General features: G+C 45.1%; 2 protein-coding genes across 2 annotated transcripts in view; one reads left to right on the top strand and one right to left on the bottom strand.

Annotated features, from left to right (window-relative positions):
• LOC120054166 overlaps window positions 1-10,151 on the top strand; it is a 40,191-nt gene extending 30,040 nt beyond the window's left edge. The window contains exon 11 of the mRNA XM_039001605.1: window positions 9,122-10,151. Coding sequence (XP_038857533.1) covers window positions 9,122-9,313 — 192 coding nt within the window. The 3' untranslated portion in view covers window positions 9,314-10,151. The remainder of the gene's footprint in view (window positions 1-9,121) is intronic.
• An 864-nt stretch (window positions 10,152-11,015) lies between these two features.
• On the bottom strand, window positions 11,016-22,575 carry LOC120053313 (prickle-like protein 1). Its single transcript, XM_039000442.1, has 8 exons — window positions 22,396-22,575; window positions 20,402-20,515; window positions 19,024-19,161; window positions 13,990-14,193; window positions 13,608-13,794; window positions 12,740-13,318; window positions 12,401-12,688; window positions 11,016-12,209 (listed from the first exon to the last, which is right to left on the bottom strand). Exons 1-8 carry the CDS (start codon window positions 22,573-22,575, stop codon window positions 11,263-11,265), a joined length of 2,637 nt encoding a protein of 878 aa, XP_038856370.1. The 3' UTR covers window positions 11,016-11,262.
• Between the last annotated feature and the right edge of the window lie 215 nt (window positions 22,576-22,790).

The raw sequence follows: 22,790 nt of genomic DNA, 5'->3' as shown, positions 1-22,790 counted from the left end.
AAATGTTAATGTAAATGTTCCAAAGGTCTGCATCAGTGACTTGTAGGCTATGTGTGGAAGCCAGGAGATGCTAAACGTGTGTGTTAATTAACGGTCAATCAAATCAAATTTTATTGGTCACATACACATATTTAGCAGATGTTATTGCGGGTGTAGCGAAATGCTATAGATGCTGTTGCGCCTTCTTCACCACACTGTCTGTATGGGTGGACCATTTCAGATCGTCGGTGATGTGTACGCCAAGGAACTTGAAGCTTTTCACCTTCTCCACCGTGGTCCTGTTGATGTGGATAAGGGTGTGCTCTCTCTCTGCTGTATCCTGAAGTTCACGATCAGCTCTTTCGTTTTGTTGACGTTGAGGTTAAGGTTTATTTTCCTGGCACCACTCTTCCAGGGCCCTCACCACCTCCCTGTAGGCTGTCTCATCATTGTTGGTAATCAGGCCTACAACTGTTGTCATCTGCAAACTTGATGATTTGAGTTTTAGGCATGTGTGGCTACGCAGTCATGGGTGAACAATGAGTACAGGAGGGGGCTGAGCACGCTCCCTTGTGGGGCCCCTGTGTTGAGGATCAGCGAAGTGGAGGTGTTTCCTACCTTCACCACCTGGGGGCGGCCCAGTTGCACAGGGCGGGGTTCAGACCCAGTGCCCAAGCTTAATGTTGAGCTTGGAGGGTACTATGGTGTTGAAGGCTGAGCTATAGTCAATGAACAGCATTCTTACATAGGTATTCCTCTTGTCCAGATGGGATAGGGCAGTGTGCAGTGCGATGGCGATTGCATCGTCTGTGGATCTATTGAGGCGGTATTCAAATTAAATTGGGTCTAGGTTGTCAGGTAAGGTAGAGGTGATATGATCTTTAACTAGCCTCTCAAAGCACTTTGTGATGACAGAAGTGAGTGGTACGGGGCGATAGTAATTTAGTTCAGTTACCTTTGCTTTCTTGGTGACAGGAACAATGGTGGACATCTTGAAGCAAGTGGGGACAGCAGACTGGGATAGGGAGAGATTGAATATGTCTGTAAACACTCCAGCCAGCTGGTCTGCGCGAGCTCTGAGGACGCGGCTAGGGATGCCGTCTGGGCCGGCAGCCTTGCGAGAGTTAACATGTTTAAATGTCTTACACACGTTGGCCACGGAGAACGAGAGCCCACAGTCCTTGGGAGCGGGCCGTGTCGGTGGCACGGTGTTTTCCTTAAAGTGGGCAGAGACTGTTTAGCTTGTCCGGGAGCAAGACGTTGGTGACCCCAACGTGGCTGGTTTTCCCTTTGTAATCCATAATTATCTGTAGACACTGCCACATACGTCTCGTATCTGAGCTGTTGAATTGCGACTCCACTTTGTCTCTCTACTGACGTTTTGCCTGTTTGCCTTACGCAGGGAATAACTACACTGTTTGTATTCGCACTTTCAGTTTAGCGCAAATACTGCCATCTATCCACGGTTTCTGGTTTGGGTAGGTTTTAATAGTCACAGTGGGAACAACATCCGCTATACACTTCCTGATGAACTCAGTCACTGTATCAGTGTATTCGTCAATGTTATTCTCGGAGGCTACCCGGAACATTTTTATTTATTTATTTTTACCTTTATTTATACAGGTTTTTCTCATTGAGATAACATCTCTTTTCCAAAAGAGACCTGGTCCAATAGCAACATATCCCAGTCCCCGTGATCAAAACAATCTTGAAGCATGGATTCCGATTGGTCAGACCAGTGTTGAATAGACCTTAGCACGGGTACTTCCTGTTTGAGATTCTACCTATAGAAAGGATGAGCAAAATTGAGTCATAATCTGATTTGGCGGGGGAGGGCCTTGTCGACATCCTGGAAGTTGGAGTAGCAGTGGTGTTTTAGTAGCGCAAGTTCTACAGTCAATTTGTTGATAGAACTTCGCGAGCATTTTCCTCAAATTTGCTTTGTTGAAATCCTCAAGTACAATAAATGCTGTCTCAGGATATGTGGTTTCCAGTTTGCACAAAGTCCAGTGTAGTTCCTTGAGGGCTGTCGTTGTATCGGTTTGAGGGGGAATATAGATGGCTGTGACTATAACCAAAGCGAATTCTCTTTGGAGGTAATACGGTCAGCATTTAATTGTGAGGTATTCTAGGTCGGGTGAACAAAATGACTTGAGTTTCTGTACGTTATCACAATCACACCATTTTTTTTATTTCACCTTTATTTAACCAGGTAGTCCAGTTGAGAACATGTTCTCATTTACAACTGCGACCTGGCCAAGATAAAGCAAAGCAGTGCGACAAAAACAACAACACAGAGTTACACATTAACAAACGTACAGTCAATAACACAAATTAAAAATCTATATACCGTGTGTGCAAATGTAGAAGAGTAGGGAGGTAATGCAATAAATAGGCCATAGAGGTGAAATAATTTAGCATTAACACTGAAGTGATAGATTTGCAGATGATGATGTGCAAGTACAGATACTGGGGTGCAAAAGAGCAAGAGGATAAATAACAATATGGGGATGAGGTAGTCGGGGGTGCTATTTACAGAAAGGCTGTGTACAGGTACAGTGATCGGTAAGCTTCTCTGACAGCTGATGCTTAAAGTTAGAGAGGGAGATATAAGACTCCAGCTTCAGTGATTTTTGCAATTCGTTCCAGTCATTGGCAGCAGAGAACTGGAAGGACAGGCGGCCAAAGTAGGTGTTGGCTTTGGGGATGTTGCTATGTTGCTATGGTGACCAGTGAGCTGAGGCGGAGCTTTACCTAGCAAAGACTTATAGATGACCTGGAGCCAGTGGGTTTGGCAACGAATATGTAGTGAGGGCCAGCCAATGAGAGCATACAGGTCGCAAGTGGTGGGGAGTATATGGGGCTTTGGTGATAAAACGGATGGCACTGTGATAGACTACATCCAGTTTGCTGAGTAGAGTGTTGGAGGCTATTTTGTAAATGACATCGCCGAAGTCAAGGATCGGTAGGATAGTCAGTTTTATGAGGGTATGTTTGGCAGCATGAGTGAAGGAGGCTTTGTTGCGAAATAGGAAGACGATTCTAGATTTAATTTTGGATTGGAGATGCTTAATGTGAGTCTGGAAGGAGCGTTTACAGTCTAACCAGACACCTCGGTATTTGTTGTTATCCACATATTCACATAAGTCAGAACCGTCCAGAGTAGTGATGCTAGTCGTGCGGGTGTGGGCAGCAATCTGTTGAAGAGCATGCATTTAGTTTTACTAGCGTTTAAAAGCAGTTGGAGGCCACGGAAGGAGTGTTGTATGGTATTGAAGCTTGTTTGGAGGTTTGTTAACACAGTGTCCAAAGAAGGGCCAGATGTATACAGAATGGTGTCGTCTGCGTTGAGGTGGATCAGAGTCACTAGCAGCAAGAGCGACATCATTGATATATACAGAGAAAAGAGTCGGCCTGAGAATTGAACCCTGTGGCACCCCCATAGAGACTGCCAGAGGTCTGGACAACAGGCCCTCCAATTTGGCACACTGAACTCTGTCTGAGAAGTAGTTGGTGAACCAGGCGAGGCAGTCATTTTAGAAGCCAAGGCCATTGAGTCTGCCGATAAGAATGCGGTGATTGACAGAGTCGAAAGCCTTGGCCAGGTTGATGAAGACGGCTGCACAGTACTGTCTTTTATTGATGGTGGTTATGATATCGTTTAGGACCTTGAGCGTGGCTGAGGTGCACCATGACCAGCTCGGAAACCAGATTGCATAGTGGAGAAGGTACTGTGGGATTAAAAATGGTCTGTGATCTGTTTGTTAACTTGGCTTTCGAAGATTTTAGAATGGCAGGGCAGGATGGATTTAGGTCTATAACAGTTTGGGTCTAGAGTGTCTCCCCCTTTGAAGAGGGGGATGACCGCGGCAGCTTTCCAATCTTTGGGGATCTCAGACGATACGAGAGGTTGAACAGGCTAGTAATAGGGGTTGCAACAATTTCGGCAGATAATTTTTTAAAGAAAAGGTCCAGATTGTTTAGCCCAGCTGATTTGTAGGGATCCAGATTTTGCAGCTCTTTCAGAACATCAGCTGTCTGGATTTGGGTGAAGGAGAAGCGGGGGGGGGCTTGTGCATGTTGCTGCAGGGGGTGCTGAGCTGTTGGTAGGGGTAGCCAGGTGGAAAGCATGGCCAGCCGTAGAAAAATGCTTATTGAAATGAACGATTATCGTAGATTTATCGGTGGTGACAGTGTTACCTATCCTCAGTGCAGTGGGCAGCTGGGGGGAGGTGCTTCTATTCTCCATGGACCTTACAGTGTCCCAAAACTTTTTGGAATTAGTGCTTCAGGATGCAAATATCTGTTTGAAAAAACTAGCCGTAGCTTTCCTAACTGACTGAGTATATTGGTCAGTTCCCTGAAAAGTTGCATATCGCGGGGGCTATTTGATGCTAATGCAGAACGCCACAGGATGTTTTTGTGCTGGTCAAGGGCAGGGTAGTCTGGGGTGAACCAAGGGCTATATCTGTTCTTAGTTCTACATTTTTTTAATGGGGCATGCTTATTTAAGATGGTGAGGAAAGCACTTTTAAAGAGCAACCAGGCATCCTTTACTGACGGGATGAGGTCGATATCCTTCCAGGATACACGGGCCAGGTCGATTAGAAAGGCCTGCTCGCTGAAGTGTTTTAGGGAGCGTTTGACAGTGATGAGGGGTGGTCGTTTGACCGCGGACCCATTACGCACGCAGGCAATGAGGCAGTGATCGCTGAGATCCTGGTTGAAGGCAGCAGAGGTGTATTTTGAGGGCCAGTTGGTCAAGATGATATCTATGAGGGTTCCAATGGTTACCGATTTAGGGTTATACCTGGTAGGTTCCTTGATCATCTGTGTGAGATTGAGGGCATCTAGCTTAGGTTGTAGGACGGCTGGGGTGTTAATTATGTCCCAGTTTAGGTCACCTAACAGTACGATCTCTGAAGATAGATGAGGGGCAAGCAATTCACATATGGTATCCAGAGCACAGCTGTGGGCTGAAGGGGGTTTATAACAAGCGGCAACGGTCAGAGACTTGTTTCTGGAACGGTGGATTTTTAAAATAGAAGCTCTATTTGTTTGGGCACAGACCTGTATAGTATGACAGAATTCTGCAGGCTATCTCTGCAGTAGATTGCAACTCCGCCCCCTTTGGCAGTTCTGTCTTGTCTGAAAATATTGTAGTTAGGGATGGAAATGTCCTTCCTAAGCCAGGATTTAGACACGTCTATGACATCAGGGTTGGCGGAGTGTGCTAAAGCAGTGAATAAAACAAACTTATGGAGGAGGCTTCTAATGTTAACATGCATAATGTTAACAATTTTAACACCATGAGTAGTTAATCATGAAACATACATCTCTGCCTTTCTTGTTCTCGTATAGTTCTTTATTCCTATCTGCGCAATGTACTGAGAACCCAGCTGGCTGTATGGACTGTGACAGTATATCCAGAGAGAGCCATGATTCCGTGAAACAGAGTATGTTAGTCCCTGATGTCTCTGGAAGGAGATCCTCGCCCTGAGCTTGTCTACTTTATTGTCCTTAGACTGAACATTAGCGAGTAATATACTCTGACGCGGTGGATGGTGTGCACGCCTCCTCAGTCAGACTACTAGTTGCCTCCGAATAGCTCTTCTCTCCCGGCGGCGTCTTGGAGCAGCGTCTGGGATAAGTTCAATTGTACGAACAAAGGATACATTTCAAGAAAGTCGTATTCCTGGTCATAATGCTGCTGAGTTACCGCTGCTCTGATATCCAAAAGTTCTTTGCGGCTGTATGTAATAACACAAAAACTTTCTGAGATAATAATGTAAGAAATAACATACAAAATACTAAAAAGTTGCTTAGGAGCTAGAAGCAGAGCTGTCATGTCTGTCGGCAGTTATTTGCTTGACAATCACCGCCCTAATGGTGAGTAGTGAGTACTATGAGATGTGACACGGCGCTGCATGCGTTTGTCTTGTTAATGTTACTGGTTTCTTTATGCATCTTTAAACATGGAACCAATTCTCTCTTCACAGTTATGCTTATTCCCTCTGAGTTAAACAAAGAAAGCTTTCAATATTAGGAAGGTGTTCCTAATGTTTTGTACACTGTGCATATTCCATGTTTTGGTAAAACTGTTCCAAATGAAGTAGAAACGATTTATCCCTCTTTGACTTGTAGGAGAAAGTTGTTTTAAAGAGGAACTTGACCCTGGGCTTATTTGGTCACACAGTGTGTTCCTGGTCTCTCACTTCTCTGTGGTTGGTGCCTGTCCAACACTGTCATTATGTGGCCCAGTGGCTACGGTTGACATGATGGGCTACAGACATTAAAGCATCGGTCTCTCAGGCCAACATATGCCACATTTTGTCAGTGTTTTGTTGTTGGTACTTTGTGTGCAGGTTTTACTCGACAATCGTGTCGAATTTTCTCTCTAGAATTGAACCCGGGTTATTTGTTCTAGAATCTTGTCTAGATCAGCAGACACCTCTGCAGGTCATAGCAGTTCTACTCCAGTTTGAAGAGCAGTCTACAGGGAGGAGAATGTGGGTTAGAGATGCGGGAATGAGCAGATAGCAGCGTCTGTGTTAACTACCTCAACATGCTGCAGCTAGTTGAGCTGAGCTGGGGGTATTTTCAGGGTGGAGGAGAGACTCAGACAAGAGAGGGGGAATGATGAGAGCGGGAGAGAGAAGTCTACTGGAGACCTTTGGAGTCATTGATTCTCTTTTCATTTAGTTAATTGGCAGGTAGAGCAGAGAAGAGAGACACCCTCATTTAGTCTCTCTGGAGAGTATGGTGGAGAGTATATCATTTCAGCTAACCGTCTTCATCTAGTTTGCCCCACTTTGCGCTCCCCCAGCCTACCCTAAAGACTCCCTCAGGTGGTAGTTGTGCTTGGTGACGGTTCATGAACAGGACTCTTCAGTAGCATACGGCTCAAGATGCGCTTAAACCACAATGTAGGCCAAATGGTCAGTTAACGAGCAGCATGATTTACTTCTGTGCTTTTGTAGTTACTCTACCTGGAATGTGCTTGTTGTTATGCGTTCTATTGTGTAGAACAATGTTATACAACAGAGGGTTTTTTCCCCATGCATCTAGCTTGGTTTATTGGGATATACTTATTGTTTCAGGGTTGTATTATTCCCCTGACCTTTGAAAGTACTGTATGGCGCTGCTTGGCCTACCCAGCTGAAGTCTCTGTGTCAGAGTTTGGCCTTCTGAGAAGCATGTGGTTGTTTGCTAGTGACCATGGGGCAGTTCATGTTTCATCCAGGATGCAGTATGACAGTCTCTCTCCTGTGCTGAACCTGTGAGTTACAGCATCTTAAACATCACATCCTCCTCTTTATCTGTACCGCATTGTCAGTCTCGCCTCTCCCACACACACACACACACACACACACACACACACACACACACACACACACACTTTTTTGCTCCTAGCTGAAAGCGTCCTGCAACAAACAAGGCCTGTTTTTATTTTTTGTATGGTCAAGTCCATCTGTCCTTAGACCACTCAGCAACTCCTCTTTTATGCCGCAAACGCACTAATATATTTAGTCTGCGCAGGCAGAAGATAACAAATCTGCTTAAGCTGTTCTAAAGTAGAAAAAAAGACTACTAAAGCCCAGATTCTCAAAATGGCTACAGGGTCTTAACATGACACACTTTTACCTCTTAAGGAAGCTTCCTGGGACTTCTTGATTAGATCACTACTGTAAAGAAATAGGTCACAGGAATCTCTTGCTGTTTTGTGAAAATTGATGCGGAGAATGGCACTGTCTGACGACAAAGTAATTGAAGTCTGTTATTCCTGTAATGAAACAGCTTTTACCACTGGAGAAAAAGCTTGCCACTGACTAAAAATAGTTTGAGACTACTGCAGCTCAAAGAATTTTGTAGTCACTATCTCCATAATGTTTAATGAAGCTAGCATACAGTTATTGTGATTATTTTAGAGAGACTAAATCGCCACGGCTTGAATTCAAAGCACATTACACACACGGTACAACGCGTTTATTGGTGGTAAAAGGAACAGTAAAGCTCAACTTAGCACCAGCCAGCTCCAGTGAACTTTCATCAAGCGTTTTCGCTGTGCTGTGAAGAATGGTGAGGACGGTGGAAACTTGGCAGGATTAGATTAGCTGAACCCTTGAGTGCCCTGTGCCCTCTTTGGAAGAGCACTCCATAGGGCACTTTCATAGTACACTTCAGAGGAGATTTGTTAGAATCCACTGAACCCTACAGCTGAACCCTTGTCCCAGACTGCTCCCCGTGCCCTCCCTTTGTAAGGGCACTTTATAGGGCACTTCAGAGAAAGATTGGCAGTATTCGTTCAACCCTGGAGCTGAACCCTTGTCCCAGGCTGCTCCTTTTCTAAGGGCACTTCACAAGGCACTTTGGTGTGAAAGCCAGGGCCAGACCTACTGAGTGCTGACCTCCAGGAAGGATCAAATAAGGGTATACATAGTATACACACATAGTGGGTCTGTTCACGTCAACCCCCAGGTGTTTAAGACCTAGTGCCCAATGGGCGAGCACCTGGCTGGGACCCCAGCCCTGCTTTAATAGAGGTTAACAGCCCTTTTCTAGTGTGGTAGTAAAACCAGAGCTGCCTCCTGGACCCGAGGGCATGTTTTTGTTACCATGTGGTGTGAAAGAACTGAGCAGCTAACGCTAACAGACTGTTAATATAACACCTTCACTCCCTTCTGTACCAATGGATGGTTGGACACACGCAGGCTCGCTCGCACGCCTGTTTCGTTGAATACACCTACTTGCCAGAAATGTGGGTTCATGAAGTTCACAGTGAAGTGTTGGGAGCATGGACTAAGTCTGAACTCATTTACTGTGTTACGGCTATTAAATACACTTTGAAGCAAAGGTGTCACTGCGCAACTTTATGTTCAATTCTATTTGTGTACGACGCTGGCTTCTCCTGCTTCTAATAGTGCATGTGTTGATTTGTTTTATACACAGTTCGATGTGTTTTATCATTTATTGATGTCTTTGTACTTTGTATTGTCGATTCTGTGGTGATCAATCAATTTCCTTTCTTGATATTAATGGAGTTATTTTACTAATACTATGTTTCAGAACGGTGTTCACTTTATGGTTTGAATGGTTTGTACACATTTCTAATGTAATGAGTTGTTGCCGTGTGTGTCTATAGCTATACAAGCAGGACTGCGAGACGTTTGGCACGGTTGTCAAGATGCTGGTGGTCAAGGAGCCCAGTCTGGAGAAGCTGCTCCAGAACCCTCTGAAGGACAACCTGATTGAGATCAGGGAGCTTTGCCTTGACGACCTCCGACACTTTATCATAGAGCTGGACCAGGTCATGACGCCAGAACCGTCAGCATGAGGGGGAACCACAAAAGCCCTTATTACGTGCAGGTACTGATGGACCAGAGGTGGGGTTTGTGTGGTGGCATAGAAGACTGTGAGAGGAGGCAACCTAGTGTGGCATCCTCTCTACACTGTGATTTAAGAAAAAATCATACTTTTTTTACTCCTTTTTTCTCCCCAATTTCGTGATATTCAATTGATAGTTAGTCTTGTCGCCATCGCTGCAACTCCCGTACGGACTCAGGAGAGGCAAATGTCGAGAGCCATGCATCCTCTGAAACGTGACCCTGCCAAGATATTCAAGTACATTTTCAAGAAAAAACACTAACAATTGTTCACTAAAATATTTTATTATTGGAAACATGCTTATTTGAGAATAAATATTTTATAGAATTTGAGGTCACTTTAGGGAGTTAATATTTTACAGAATGTTTTTTTCCCATGCTGTTTATATAGATTTCAGGTGTCGTTCTTTAAACCTCATGTCCAGCAGTAATTTCTTCACTCCTTAGACACATTGCTGAACTCCACTTCTGACCAACTGTTAAACAACCAAATCACACAGATTTTTAAAAAAGTACACTGTGTGTGTATGTATACACAGAAGGAATGGTAAGAATACGCTTTTTGGAGTTCAGTCATCAACATTTATCAGTGTGCCGTAATGAAGAGATTTGAGTGGTTTCAATACCGTTTAGTGCTCTCCAGAAAACTTGTCCGAAAACAAATGTTTTGCATATTTTATGGTGTTTACTGTCATACAGTACCAGTCAAAAGTTTGGACACACCTACTCATTCAAGGGTTTTTCTTTATTTTTACTATTTTCTACATTGTAGAATAACTATGGAATCATGTAGTAACCAAGAAAGTGTTAAACAGATCAAAATATATTTTATATTTGAGATTCTTCAAAGTAACCACCCTTTGCATTGACAGTTTTGCACACTCTTGGCATTCTCTCAACCAGCTTCACCTGGAATGCTTTTCCAACAGTCTTGAAGGAGTTCCCTGGGTCATTGTCCTGTTGAAAAACAAATGATAGTCCCACTTAGCGCAAACCAAACTTTTGACTGGTACTGTATATGTTCTTTGTGTTACTTTTTCTGTTGGGTAATAAAAGTAATTTAACAAGCTTTCCGGAGTTTCTGTTCCTCTACACTATATTCATTCTTCATACACATACTCGTTCTGTACAAACTTTTGGGGGACATTGCTCTCCTTTTGGAATAAACAAAAAACCTGACATGTTATAATATGTTTTATTACAATTATTATCAATCTTAGCCTTTTATATTCCAGTTTTTACATTTATACAGATGACTGATCTGTTTACAATATAATATGACCCATAAATAAAATAGTCAACCCAACCAGGCTCTTTATAGTACATATGCTATCCCCACTTGTCAGGGCTGCAAATGCATACTGGTAAGCCTAAATACAAAAGAAGCACATACATGGAAATAGCTGATGTCATCATACTGTATTCTATAATACCTAGCAGAAACTATCATACTTTCATTTTTAAAACCCTGGTTAGCAAAATAGATCCTTTAATAACTGGGGCTCCCGAGTGGTGCAGCCTGATTCCAGACTGTATCACAACCGGACGTGATTGGGAGTCCCATAGTGCGGTGCACAATTGTCCCAGCGTTGTTAAGGTTTGGCCAGGGTAGGCCGTCATTGTAAATGAGAATTTGTTCTTAACTGACTTGCCTACTTAAATAAAGGTTAAAAAAAAGAATATGCAATCTGTTTAGTCTTTCAATGCCATTCCACTACAAACATGTCTTTTTTGTAATCCATCTCGAGAAGACATGTAGTACAACCAGTTGGCAAGATCATTTTGGCATTTGTAGCAAGCAGGCAGGCTGTTTCCATATTCCGAACAGTGGCAACAAGAGATCTAGAGGGGGGTTGCAATGCAGACCGAGTATAATTTAAAAGGGTACTCCACAAAAAAGTTATGAAATTATACAGTTTTTCCCCTTGTGCCCCTTCTTTTTTTTGGACTTAGTCCGTGGGATTCCCCCGTAAGGCGGGGAGGGTAGGCCTGCCACGTGGCTAGGGCTGGGCAGGTTATCATAGTAGTGTCTGTGTGGCTGGGGGATGGGCTGCCCCAGGAAAAAGCCTTCCTCCTCAGACTCAGACTCTGAGGAGGAAGATGAGCAGGTGGAGCACCAGTCATCCTCGCCCCTGTCCCCACACAGCCCCAGGAACCTCTCCATGGCTGGGCCCTGCTGGAGCCCGTAATCTGAGGTGGCGTGGTGGGGATGGGGGTGACCAGGTTGGCCCTGGTCATACCTCTGCTGGTTGGGCAGGAAGGTCTGCTGCTGGGGACCCTTGTGGCCATGGCTCCTATGGCCTCTATGGTCCTCTCTGAAGTACATGCGGTTGGCCCTCTCCTTGGGCACCAGGTGGAGAGCGTTGTCGGAGCGGGACTTGCGGCTGCGGCGCCTCCTGTGGTGATGGTGGTGGTTGTGATGGCGGCCGGAGCTTGAGCCAAGAAGCTCCGGGTCCTGCTCTTCAAAGTGGTAGGCACGCCGCCGCGTCCTCTCGCTCATGGGGGGCTGGCGCACTGGCAGGTCACCATAGCGACTGTTGTCAACGACGTCTGGGGAGAACTTGACCTGTTGGGGTCGGGATTGGGAGCGAGTCCTCCTCAACTCCGGGACGTGAGGTGGCTTTGGGGGAGAGGGAAGAGGAGCCGCCTCTTCCTCTGGTACATTCTCCTCCACCTGCTCCAGCTCAGATGTAAGGCTCTTCAGGGAATTGGCACTGCGGTGTAACGTGGAGGAATTGAGAGTTCCCATGTTGCTTGTGTTCTCACAGTTCTCTGCCTCAAGCTCCTGGAAGTTTTGTAAGGAATAGACCAGAGGGCACTCTTTACTGTCTCCGTTTACTGATGCCGCTGGAAGAAGAAGAAAAGGAGGGAGAATGAGGATATATGTTTGTACAAGGTGTCTATTCACCACAATGCTGTTTCAAATAGCAATCTGCCGTCACAGAACATTGAAAGGTGGTATGCTACACAGATCAAAACCTGGTTAAGCCTAGTCCTGGACTAAAAGGCTATTCCAATGGAGATGTAACATGTCTTACCGGTGATGTTGGACAGTGCCAGTGAGTCCATCGAGTCCCTGACGCTCTGATCCGTCTGTTTCAGCCCATCTGTGATACACTCCAGAGAGTCATCATACCACTGTTTTTCCTCCCTCTGGAAGCCTTTATCCCCAATGCTACCAGCCCTGTGCTCCATCTCCAGCTCCTGGAGCTTTCTGCTGCTAGCAGGGCCTGGGTGGCTACCGTAGGCTGAATCCCCTAACCCATCCTGGGACTGAGCCCAGTACATATCTGCCTGGTACTTCTTACTGGCCAGGCTTTGGCTGCCTGACCCTCCTCCACCTCCTCCTCTCCCAGCCCTTGAGCCCTGAGGCTCACACTGTTTCATCTTGACCTCTGCCTCGGTCATCCACAGATCTGTTGGGGGTCTGGAGTCGACTGCCTCACCCTGCTGGAAGACACCTTGCTCCCCAAACTTGAGCAGCAGCTGTGTCATGTAGTCCTCGTGTTCGGCCCACTCCTCTTCCTCCCGATCCTCGGGGGCCTCAGTGCCCTCCCTCCCCTTCCAAAATTGCTCCTCGTTGGTTAAACCCAGGTGGGCCAGCTTGTTGGTGAGTGTGTCTGTGTTGCCGGCATCACCGGTGAACCCAGGGAACTTGTAGTTGACGGAGGGCGAGAAGAGGAGCGACTGGCGGCACTGGTCAGCCGAGCGGCTGCTCTTGCCCATGCGGACGCTGCGGCGGGATTCGCGGGAGCGTGCAGACTGGAAGGCGGAGTCGGAGGAGTCAGAGGTGTGGACATCCTCGCCCAGACTGCAGGCCTTGGAGCAGTAAATACGGCCCTGCTTGGGCAGGAAGGGACAGCCCAGTAGAGAGCTCTTACACTGGGCACAGCAGAAACAACCCTCGGTGGCATGCCAGTGGAGACCGTCATACGTCATCTGGGGATTGTCCACCCCTAGTGGAGAGAAATTTGTTTGTGTATTTTGTTAAACACTTTTGTGGTGTGATTCCCTGGATCATTGTCAAGTTCCTCCTAGGCATATGTCATATAACATGTTTATACTGGCTGAGAATAATGACATGTTACCTTATTTGGATCTTTTGCATTGGATGACTCTCTCTCACTGCCTAAAAAACGTTGATGTCTAACACTTCACTATTTCAGTTTATTGTAGTTTCTGGCATTTCTTTTACAATGGCAGAAGCAGTCGTCTGTCTGCTTGTCTGCAGTGGTCAGGGCTTACCGATGTGTTCTCTGCAGGCCTCGCAGTACTCAGCGAAGAGCGAGCCGAAGCAGCCGCAGCAATATGGCCGCCCATCCTTCATGATATAACGCTGTCCCCCCAGCACCGTCTCACACTCGAAACAGGAGAAGTGCTTCATGTGCCAATGACGCCCCTCCGCCTCTGTGCACTCATCAGAAAAGATAACCTGAAGACAGACACATAAACAAATAGTTTGAGAAGTGCGTGGCTTGGTTTGGTCTAGCGGTTATTGCTGTTGCCTTCAGAGAACATATGCCAGTGTTGGTGTGAGTTCAATTCCGACCCAGCGTGGTTTTAGGAACAATGCTTGGTGTGCGCCACAATGGCTCTTCACACTCACACCCACACACAAACGTCTCACCTCGTCGCAGGCTGAGCATCGTGGTTTGAGCAGTTCAGCATGGTGTCGGCCACAGTGGATCTTTCCGTCCTGGTAGAAGTAGATGAGGTCCACCAGCAGTTCGCTACACATGGAGCACGCAAAGCATGCTGGGTGCCAGACCAGCCCAGGACCCGCTCTGGAGGCAAACACCGCCATCTCTCCTCCGTTGACGCTCTCCCCACACTGTAATAAAAACAACAACACAGACAGGAACAGAGTTTCACTCTCAAACTAGAGATTGTATACTGTAGTATTTTACGAAGCTCATAAAATATTTATACATTTTAGTTTCGAATTAATCGGTATACAGTACCAGTCAAAAGTTTGGACACACCTACTCATTCAAGGGTTTTTCTTAATTTTGACTTTGTTACATTGTAGAATAATAGTGAAGAAATCAAAACTATGAAATAACACGTATGGAATCATGTGTTAAACAAATCAAAGTATAGTTTTTATTTGAGATTCTTCAAAGTAGCCACCCTTTGTCTTGATGGCAGGTTTCCACACTCTTGGCATTCTCTGAACCAGCTTTATGAGGTAGTCACCTGGAATGCATTTCAATTAACAGGTGTGCCTTTTTAAAAGTACATTTATGGAATTTCTTTCCTTAACTTCTCTAGGGTAGGGGGCATCATTTTCACATTTGGATGAAAAACATACCCAAATTCAACTGCCAGTTACTCATCGCCAGGAGATAAGATATGCATATTATTAGTATTAGCATATTATTAGATTTGGATAGAAAACACTCTGAAGTTTCTAAAACTGTTTGAATCATGTCTGTGGGTATAACAGAACTTATTTAGCAGGCGAAACCCCGAGGACGAACCATTCAGATTTTTTTTTTTTTTGAGGTCACCGTCTTTTCAATTAGTTTTTATTGGGACACCAGATTTCTAAGCAACTTGCTTGCAGTTCCTAAGGCTTCCACTGGATGTCAACAGTCGTGAGAAATAGGGGGAGGTTATTCCTTTGTGTAATGAAGAAATACGGCCATCTTGAAGTCGAGTCACTCCTGGTGTCCTAGACATGCGTTTCAATCAAACAGAAGGCATGCTACATATCGTTTTTATCCTGTATTGAACACATATCATCCCGTCTTCAGTTTTATCGATTATTAACGTTAAAAAATACCTAAAGTTGTATTACATAAGTAGTTTGACATTTTTTGGCAAAGTTTAAAGGTAACCTTTGATATATTTTGTCGTTATGTTTGAGCAAGTTTGAACCGGTGTTTTTCTGGATCAAACGCGCCAAATAAATGGACATTTTGGACATATATCGACGGAATTAATCGAACAAAAGGACCATTTGTGATGTTTATGGGACATATTGGAGTGCCAACAACAGAAGCTCGTCAAAGGTAAGGCATGAATTATATTTTTATTCTGCGTTTTGTGTCGCTCCTGCAGGGTTGAAATGTTTTCTCTCTTTTGTTTACAATGGTGCTATGCTCAGATAATAGCATCGTATGCTTTCGCTGAAAAGCCTATTTGAATTCTGACATATTGGCTGGATTCACAACCAGTGTAGCTTTAATTTGATATCTTTCATGTGTGATTTAATGAAAGTTAGATTTTATAGTAATTTTCATAGTCATTCATTTTAATGTGGCGCTATGCATTTTCTCAGGCTTTTTGCCAAGTGATACAGTAGCGTCTTGCCTAAACTCATATTTTTGGATATAAATATGAACTTTACCGAACATAAAATACATGTATTGTGTAACATGAAGTCCTATGAGTGTCATCTGATGAAGATTATCAAAGGTTAGTGATTAATTTTATCTCTTTCTGCTTTTTGTTAATGCTCTCTTTAGCTGGAAACATGGCTGTCTTTTTCTGTGACTTGGCTCATACCTTACATAATCGTTTGGTGTGCTTTCGTCGTAAAACCTTTTTTGAAATCGGACACTTTGGCTGGATTTACAACAAGTGTATCTTTAAAATGGTGTAAAATACTTGTATGTTTGAGGAATTTAAATTATGGGATTTCTGTTGTTTTGAATATGGCGCCTTGCAGTATCACGCTAACGTCCCACCTACCCAAAGAGAGGTTAATGCGTTTCAGCCAATCAGGTGTGTTATGACAGGTATTCAGAAGATAGCCCTATTTGGTAAAAGACCAAGTCCATATTATGACAAGAACAGTTTAAATAAGCAAAGAGAAACAACAGTCCATCATTACTTTAAGACATTCTGGAAAATGTTAAGAACTTTGAAAGTTTCTTCAAGTACAGTTGCAAAAACCATCAAGCCCTATGATGAAACTGGCTCTCATGAGGACCGCCACAGGAAAGGAAGACCGAGAGTTACCTCTGCTGCAGAGGATAAGTTCATTAGTTACCAGACTCAGAAATTGCAGCCCAAATAAATGCTTCACAGAGTTCATGTAACAGACGCATCTCAACATCGACTCTTCAGAGGAGACTGTGAATCAGGTCTTCATGGTCGAATTGTTGCAAAGAAACAACTACTAAAGGACAACAATAAGGAGAAGAGACTTGTTTGGGCCAAGAAACACAAGCAATGGACATTAGACCGGTGGAAATCTGTCCTTTGGTCTGATCAGTCCAAATTTGAGATTTTTGTTTCCAACCTCCGTGTCTTTGTGAGACGTGGCGTAGGTGAACGGATTATCTCCGCATGTGTGGTTCCCACCATGAAGCATGGAGAAGGTGGTGTGATGGTACTTTGCTGGTGACACTGTGATTTATTTAGAATTCAAGGCACACTTAACCAACATGGCTACCACAGCATTCTGCAGCGATACACCATCCCATCTGGTTTGTGCTTAGTGGGACTAACATTTGTTTTTCAACAGGACAATGACCCTCCAGGATGTGTAAGGGCTATTTGACCAAGAAGGAAAGTGATGGAGTGCTGCATCAGATGACCTGGTCTCCACAATCACCTGACCTCAACCCAATTGAGATGGTTTGGGGTGAGTCGGGCCGCAGAGTGAAGTAAAAGCAGCCAACAAGTGCTCAGCATATGTGGGAACTCATTCAAGACTGTTGGAAAAGCATTCCAGGTGAAGCTGGTTGAGAGAATGCCAAGAGTGTGCAAAGCTGTCATCAAGGCAAAGGGTGGCTACTTCTGAAGAATCTCAAATATATTTTGATTTGTTTTACACTTTTTTTTGTTACTACATGATTCCATATGTGTTATTTCCTAGTTTTGATGTCTTCACTATTATTGTACAATGTAGAAAATAGTAAAAAATAAAGAAAACCCCTTGAATGAGTAGGTGTGTCTAAACTTTTGACTGGTACTGTACATTTAATTAAAATGACCATTCAAGACCAGTAAAACTTGCATGTTGTATTTTTAAATGTCAAAGTACTGACATTTTGAAAACATGAATTCCATTACTAATTCAATGTGTGGTTGACAGCCACGTGTCCTCATTTATGGTTAAATGGCCTGCTTATGTAACCTCCAGTCTGGAGTGTGTACCTGTGGCCTATCCTTTCTATCCTATCCTACAGCATTGCCTCTACCCTGGATGCTAACTAGGGTGCAGTGTTGGGGAGTAGTGAACTACATTTAGTTCAACTAGTCATTTAATTGACATTTTGCAGTAGCTTGGTGGTAGCATTTTCAGTAGTCAATTCCTTATTTTTTGTTGCCATGTAGCAGTGTAGCTAACTACTGGAACTATAGACTACTTATTTTACAAAAATAAAAATATGGTTGAAGGCAAGAATTTATTTTCCAGCATCATATCTGCATAATTCTCACTTGAAACTTCATTTTTGTGTTTAATAGGCTAAATTACACATTCTGGTAACATTTAACTCCAGAGTGATCTGTTCTTGCAGAGTCTATGACATTTCTGATTTAGATATGATAATTTATCACAAAGTAGTTTGGATGTACCTTTTCAAAGTAACTTTAGCACAGTAAAATATATTTTTCTGAAGGGTAGCTTTAGTGCAGCTTAACTTATTCCAGTGTGAAGTAATTGGTAGCTTGTTAAACTATACAGTATTTTCAGAGTAGCTTCACTAAGTCCCCATGTCCTACTGGGGAGAAAAGGGGGGTTGAGAGACGTGGCCAATTCCCTTCCATTTGTGTTGAGACCGCGTCAGTACAGAACATGGCATCTGGTGTTATTATGGGAATTATGACCGTGAGGCTAACTGTGGTCCACTATGGTCCCACTGCGGTCAGGCTCTTGTTTGTCTCTGTATGCCATGTGGGGGACACACAGGCCTTGCTTTTAACATACACACACTCTCTCTCTTTCTCTCTCTCGCTCTTACACACACAGTACTCACACATGGCAAAAGCTAAAGCAGGCAGTGAGCAAGCGTCAGCGTTGACGAGAAAACAGCCTTTATCTTGGAGTGGAGTGATGTTGACTGGAGGGAGAGCCACCAGAGAGCTGTGTTTTGACAAGAGAGCTCCCGAGTGGCGCAGCGGTCTAAGGCACTGCGTCTCGGTGCAAGAGGCATCACTACAGTCCCTGGTTCGAATCCAGGCTGCATCACATCCGGCCCTGATTGGGAGTCCCATAGGGCGGCGCACAATTGGCCCAGCGTCGGCCGGGGTAGGCCGTCATTATAAATAAGAATTTGTTCTTCACCGACTTGCCTAGTTAAATAAAGGTTAAATCTAAAGAAATTAAATAAAAAATGATGGTCAACCCCAGGCTGCTCAGGACCCATTGTAAATTCACTAAATAAAACACAATGTGATGCAATCACAGCAGAGTGCAGTACGGTCCGACAACCTTCTAGCGACTCTCCAAACCACTGAGAGGCTTTTTACATTATAGACTGCATGGCTGAAAATCCAGCATATGTTTAGGGATCTCTGGCATGGCAAGGTTGACATGGAGCTTCTTGTCTGTGTTTTAGCCTTATATTCATAATGGGATAAACAAAAAGGCTACATCTCTCTGTAATCTGTTTCTCAATAGTATACATAAGTTACTTGAGTAATGTGGATCAGTGTGTCCTGTCAGGGACTGCGGTAAGGTGAGAGAGGCAGAGCGGGGACGTACGTGTTCACAGACGCTGTGTAGCAGGGCCCGGGGCAGCAGTTTGAGGGAGCCCCTCCCCAGTGCCTCCTTCTTCCTCTGGACACTGAACATGTGGAGCTCCTTCTTCTCCTCCTCACTGAGAGACTGGCAGTACCGCACCTGGGGGGAGGGAGGGAAAGTGAGGGAGGGAGAGAGAAGAAACAGTCAAACAAGGGAAAGTGGACTTTTATTGTACAACACAAACAGAGCAAAAGAACCAACATGAGGGAGTGGAGTCGACGTCAAACTAGGAGGAAATAGGTATTTTAGTGTTTTAGTAAAACACACACAGATCAGTCCTTCAATCATCATAAGACAGAGGGAGAGTTGAGCTGCATACCAGGGCATGTTCAACAAAGCCATCTATTGCCCTCCTCATTGCCCTTCCACCTCTGTCATCCCCACTCCAAACCTCCACCCTAAACCTAAGCCTGGCTTAGCTCTGACTGAGAACAATTTTATTTTTTAACACCCCCTTTTTGATGTCTCCCTCCGAAACCGCTAACAAGGGAAAGCAGACATGAACAGTTTACACAAACAAGGGTTGTGTTTAGAGTGAAATCACGAGAGGGCGAGCAACAAAGAGACACAGGGTAGGCAGCTCAGGCAGTGGTGCCACTGTTAGTGGTGGTGGCATAAAGACTTTCTCTTTCAGCAGCGTCCCCCGTCCCACAGTTCTGTCCCCATAATGCCCCGCCGTCCCACAGTTCTGTCCCCATAAAGACCACAGCTATGACAGGAATCCTGCTAGCGGGGGCTCCCAGCAAACATCGTCAAATCTTTAAGTCAAAAGATGTATTGTGCCCACGCCATTTCAGTCTGTGACCCAGCGTGGGACCAAGGGACTAAAAACTCTGTGACGCCGCCGACGCGAATGTCTTGTCCTCCCACGCATGACCAGAATGGCGTGGAGCTATAGGTGACAGGGATGGAGTGAATTCCATTTCAACTCAGGCAACTGGAAGTCAAATAAAATGTTGTGGTTGCTTGGAGAATTGGACTTGAAGTTTATTTCTAGTCTGAATTGAAATAGAATTGACACCAACCCTGGTAGGTAGTAAGGTGGTCGTAAACAGAGGTTAACTAAAAGGCAGTGAAGGACAAGGGTCGGACACAGCTCTTCAAACAACATTGAGTCCAAAAAAAGGGGATGGGAGGGATGGATTTGGGCGAAATGGGTGCTGTCCTTCTGTGAGACCTGCACTGTTACGATGCCTTTAATGAGAGGGCTCACTGGGATGCATTTTATGACACATACATACACACACACACACTATAGACACACACACACACAGTTTATGAACTACACATAGCCATGCATGCACATACACACACAAACTCTTTGGGGTCTATCACTTACCTCGTTGTCATGTGGAGGCAGTTGATACAGGAGTTGTTTGATTCGGAACTTCTCTCCGGGACTGTTAACATAAGGGACCTTGTCCTCAGGCAGACAGGAGAAATACAGCTGGACCTGGACCATAGACGGCAAAAGAGAGATGTTTAGAGACAGTAACACATTCATCTTTCTTTTAGTATGTGTATTTGATCCTTGCGAGGGTTGAACCTTGGCGTTGGTAGCGCCATGCTTCCACCTACCACACAAACAAATTAGCCCGGGGGGGTTGCCTATACTGTGAAGTAACACGAAAGTAAAATGTTCTTGGTCACGAACATAAAAACAGCCCTGACCCTTTTTCTAGTTCCCTGTTTAAAGAAGAGCACCTTCACATATTTCTCTTAACCTATTTCACTGTCCCAGATAGATGTTATTCAGTACATTAGGAATAATAATATACCTACCCAGACTGTCCCTGGATAATGGGCTGCGTGCATGTACGTTCGTGCGGTGGGTGTGTGCGTGCGTTTGTGTATCCCTACCCTAAAAGCTAGCACATCGCGGGCTCCTTTCTTGCGAGACAGACAGACTTGTCAAGCACCACCCCAAAGCCACTTAGAGACAGGATGTGTATATTTTTATTTACACACTCGGCATGGAAAAGTCTGCTAGTGATTAGTAGAGATCTGGCAGATCAGATGCTGGAGAAGGCCTTTAGTCGTGGATCAGGCCCCCATTGCTCACCCCGTCCTGCTGGTTGCTGGCAACACCAGGCTCAGCTTGGAGCGGGCATCGCCACGGCTGCCTTTTACAGGCCTGTCACAAACAGAGTCCACTTGTGTTATGTGGCACTCTCCCAAATACTGGGGAGGCCTCCTTCCCTTCCTTCTCTCATCGGTCTCACTCTCTCCCTCCCTTCCCTTACTCCCCTCACTCTATCCCCCTCTCCCTCCCTTTTAAAAAGCACACATGGAAGCAATGAAGGGTGATCGGGGGAGAGAAAGATAGAGAAAGGGGAGAGAAGGGACCGAAGCAACAGGGACACCCTGCCTCTAAAGCCTCTCCCCTTTGTGTGTAAATGCATGGGTTAACTGTAATGCCTTTACAGCAGCTATTCTGTGGAACAGCCCTGTAGTGCCCGTTATGGGGTGATCACTACAGTGGAGAAACACACAGCCCTGGAGGAAGGGCGTCTGTCAGTGTACTGTTCTGTAACCCTTGGCCTGGGGAGGTGGATATAGGGGGCAATAGAGCAGCAGGAAGCCCCCTCTAAACAGGAGACAAGAACATCCCACCTTTTTATCTGGTGTCTGTAATGACCCTTCCTCGTAAAGTAGCCTTCAGTGGTGGTCAACGGCCCAGAGGGGCAAAGTAGTAACCAGCCCAGTGGGCCCCAAGGGGTCAAAGTGCCACGGTGACAGTTAAACAGTTAAAGACAGGCAGCTTTGTCCTGCTTCAGGTTGACAAGCCCTCCCGCTGCACTGCCCACCACCCCAAAAACCTGAGGAGGCCTGGTAATTTACCTAATGGAGTTATGACAAGGAGAATAATGACAGAGAAAGCTACTGTGGTATTTTTCAGCTCCTATCTAAACAAGCGAATCTGCTTCCGGGCCTTTTGCGCAGGTAGCCTAGTGGTTAGAGCGTTGGACTAGTAACCGAAAGGTTGTAAGATCGAATCCCCGAGCTGACAAGGTAAAAAATCTGTCGTTCTGCCCCTGAACAAGGCAGTTAACCCACTGTTCCCTGGTAGGCCGTCATTGAAAATAAGAATTTGTTCTTAACCGACTTGCCTAGTTAAATAAAGGTAAAACAAAATAAAAAATGAAAAGTTGGTAAGAGCATGACACTAGAAACAGCAAGGTCCTGGGTTCAATTCCCACAAGTAATCATCACATACTGCTTTGTGTCATTTTGTGGAACAGCGGTTGTATTGCATACATGACATATTAGTGGCATATAGTGTTGAATTTAAGGGGCATGCATTAGAACTGTGTAGATTCTGGCGCGTCTCACCTGTTCGGGTCTGAGGCCGGGCGGCACCCAGGCGTACTCCTCCAGGGCACATCCGGAGTCGTCGTCTGACGTGGAGCTCCTCTGGAAGCCATAGTTCAGTCGACTTTTGACCTTCTGCTCCATCACAGCCCGTGGGCCCCGCACCCCGACCTGGTAACCACACGCACTCTCCAGGTTCATCACACGCCACGCCTTCTACTGCAGGGAGAAAGAAGGAGAGAGGAAGAGAGAGAGAGGGATGTGTTACTTCAGGGCGAAAGTATAAGCTCTTCACACTACTGAATCGAACTGAGCCAAACCAAGTTGTACTGATATGGACTGGTAACCCATCCACTATAGTTGCTATAAAACACGCTGAACCCCCCCCCCCCCCTTTCGTTCCTGGAATCTCAGTC

The sequence above is a fragment of the Salvelinus namaycush genome, chromosome 9 (genome assembly GCF_016432855.1).
Source record: "Salvelinus namaycush isolate Seneca chromosome 9, SaNama_1.0, whole genome shotgun sequence".
Lineage (NCBI taxonomy): Eukaryota > Metazoa > Chordata > Actinopteri > Salmoniformes > Salmonidae > Salvelinus > Salvelinus namaycush.
Note: the sequence above shows the minus strand (reverse complement) of the source record. Positions and strands in the feature narration are given on the sequence as shown.

Bases quoted from the DNA above. Each gene is read 5' to 3' on its own strand.
- LOC120053313 (XM_039000442.1), bottom strand. From the start codon at position 22,575: ATGAACCTGGAGAGTGCGTGTGGTTACCAGGTCGGGGTGCGGGGCCCA. The intron at 13,319-13,607 runs GTAAGCCCTGAC...TCTCTCCACTAG, and splicing joins GGCCTGCAGAGAACACATCG to GGGTGGACAATCCCCAGATG. The intron at 12,210-12,400 runs GTAAGACATGTT...TTCTTCTTCCAG, and splicing joins GGCACTGTCCAACATCACCG to CGGCATCAGTAAACGGAGAC.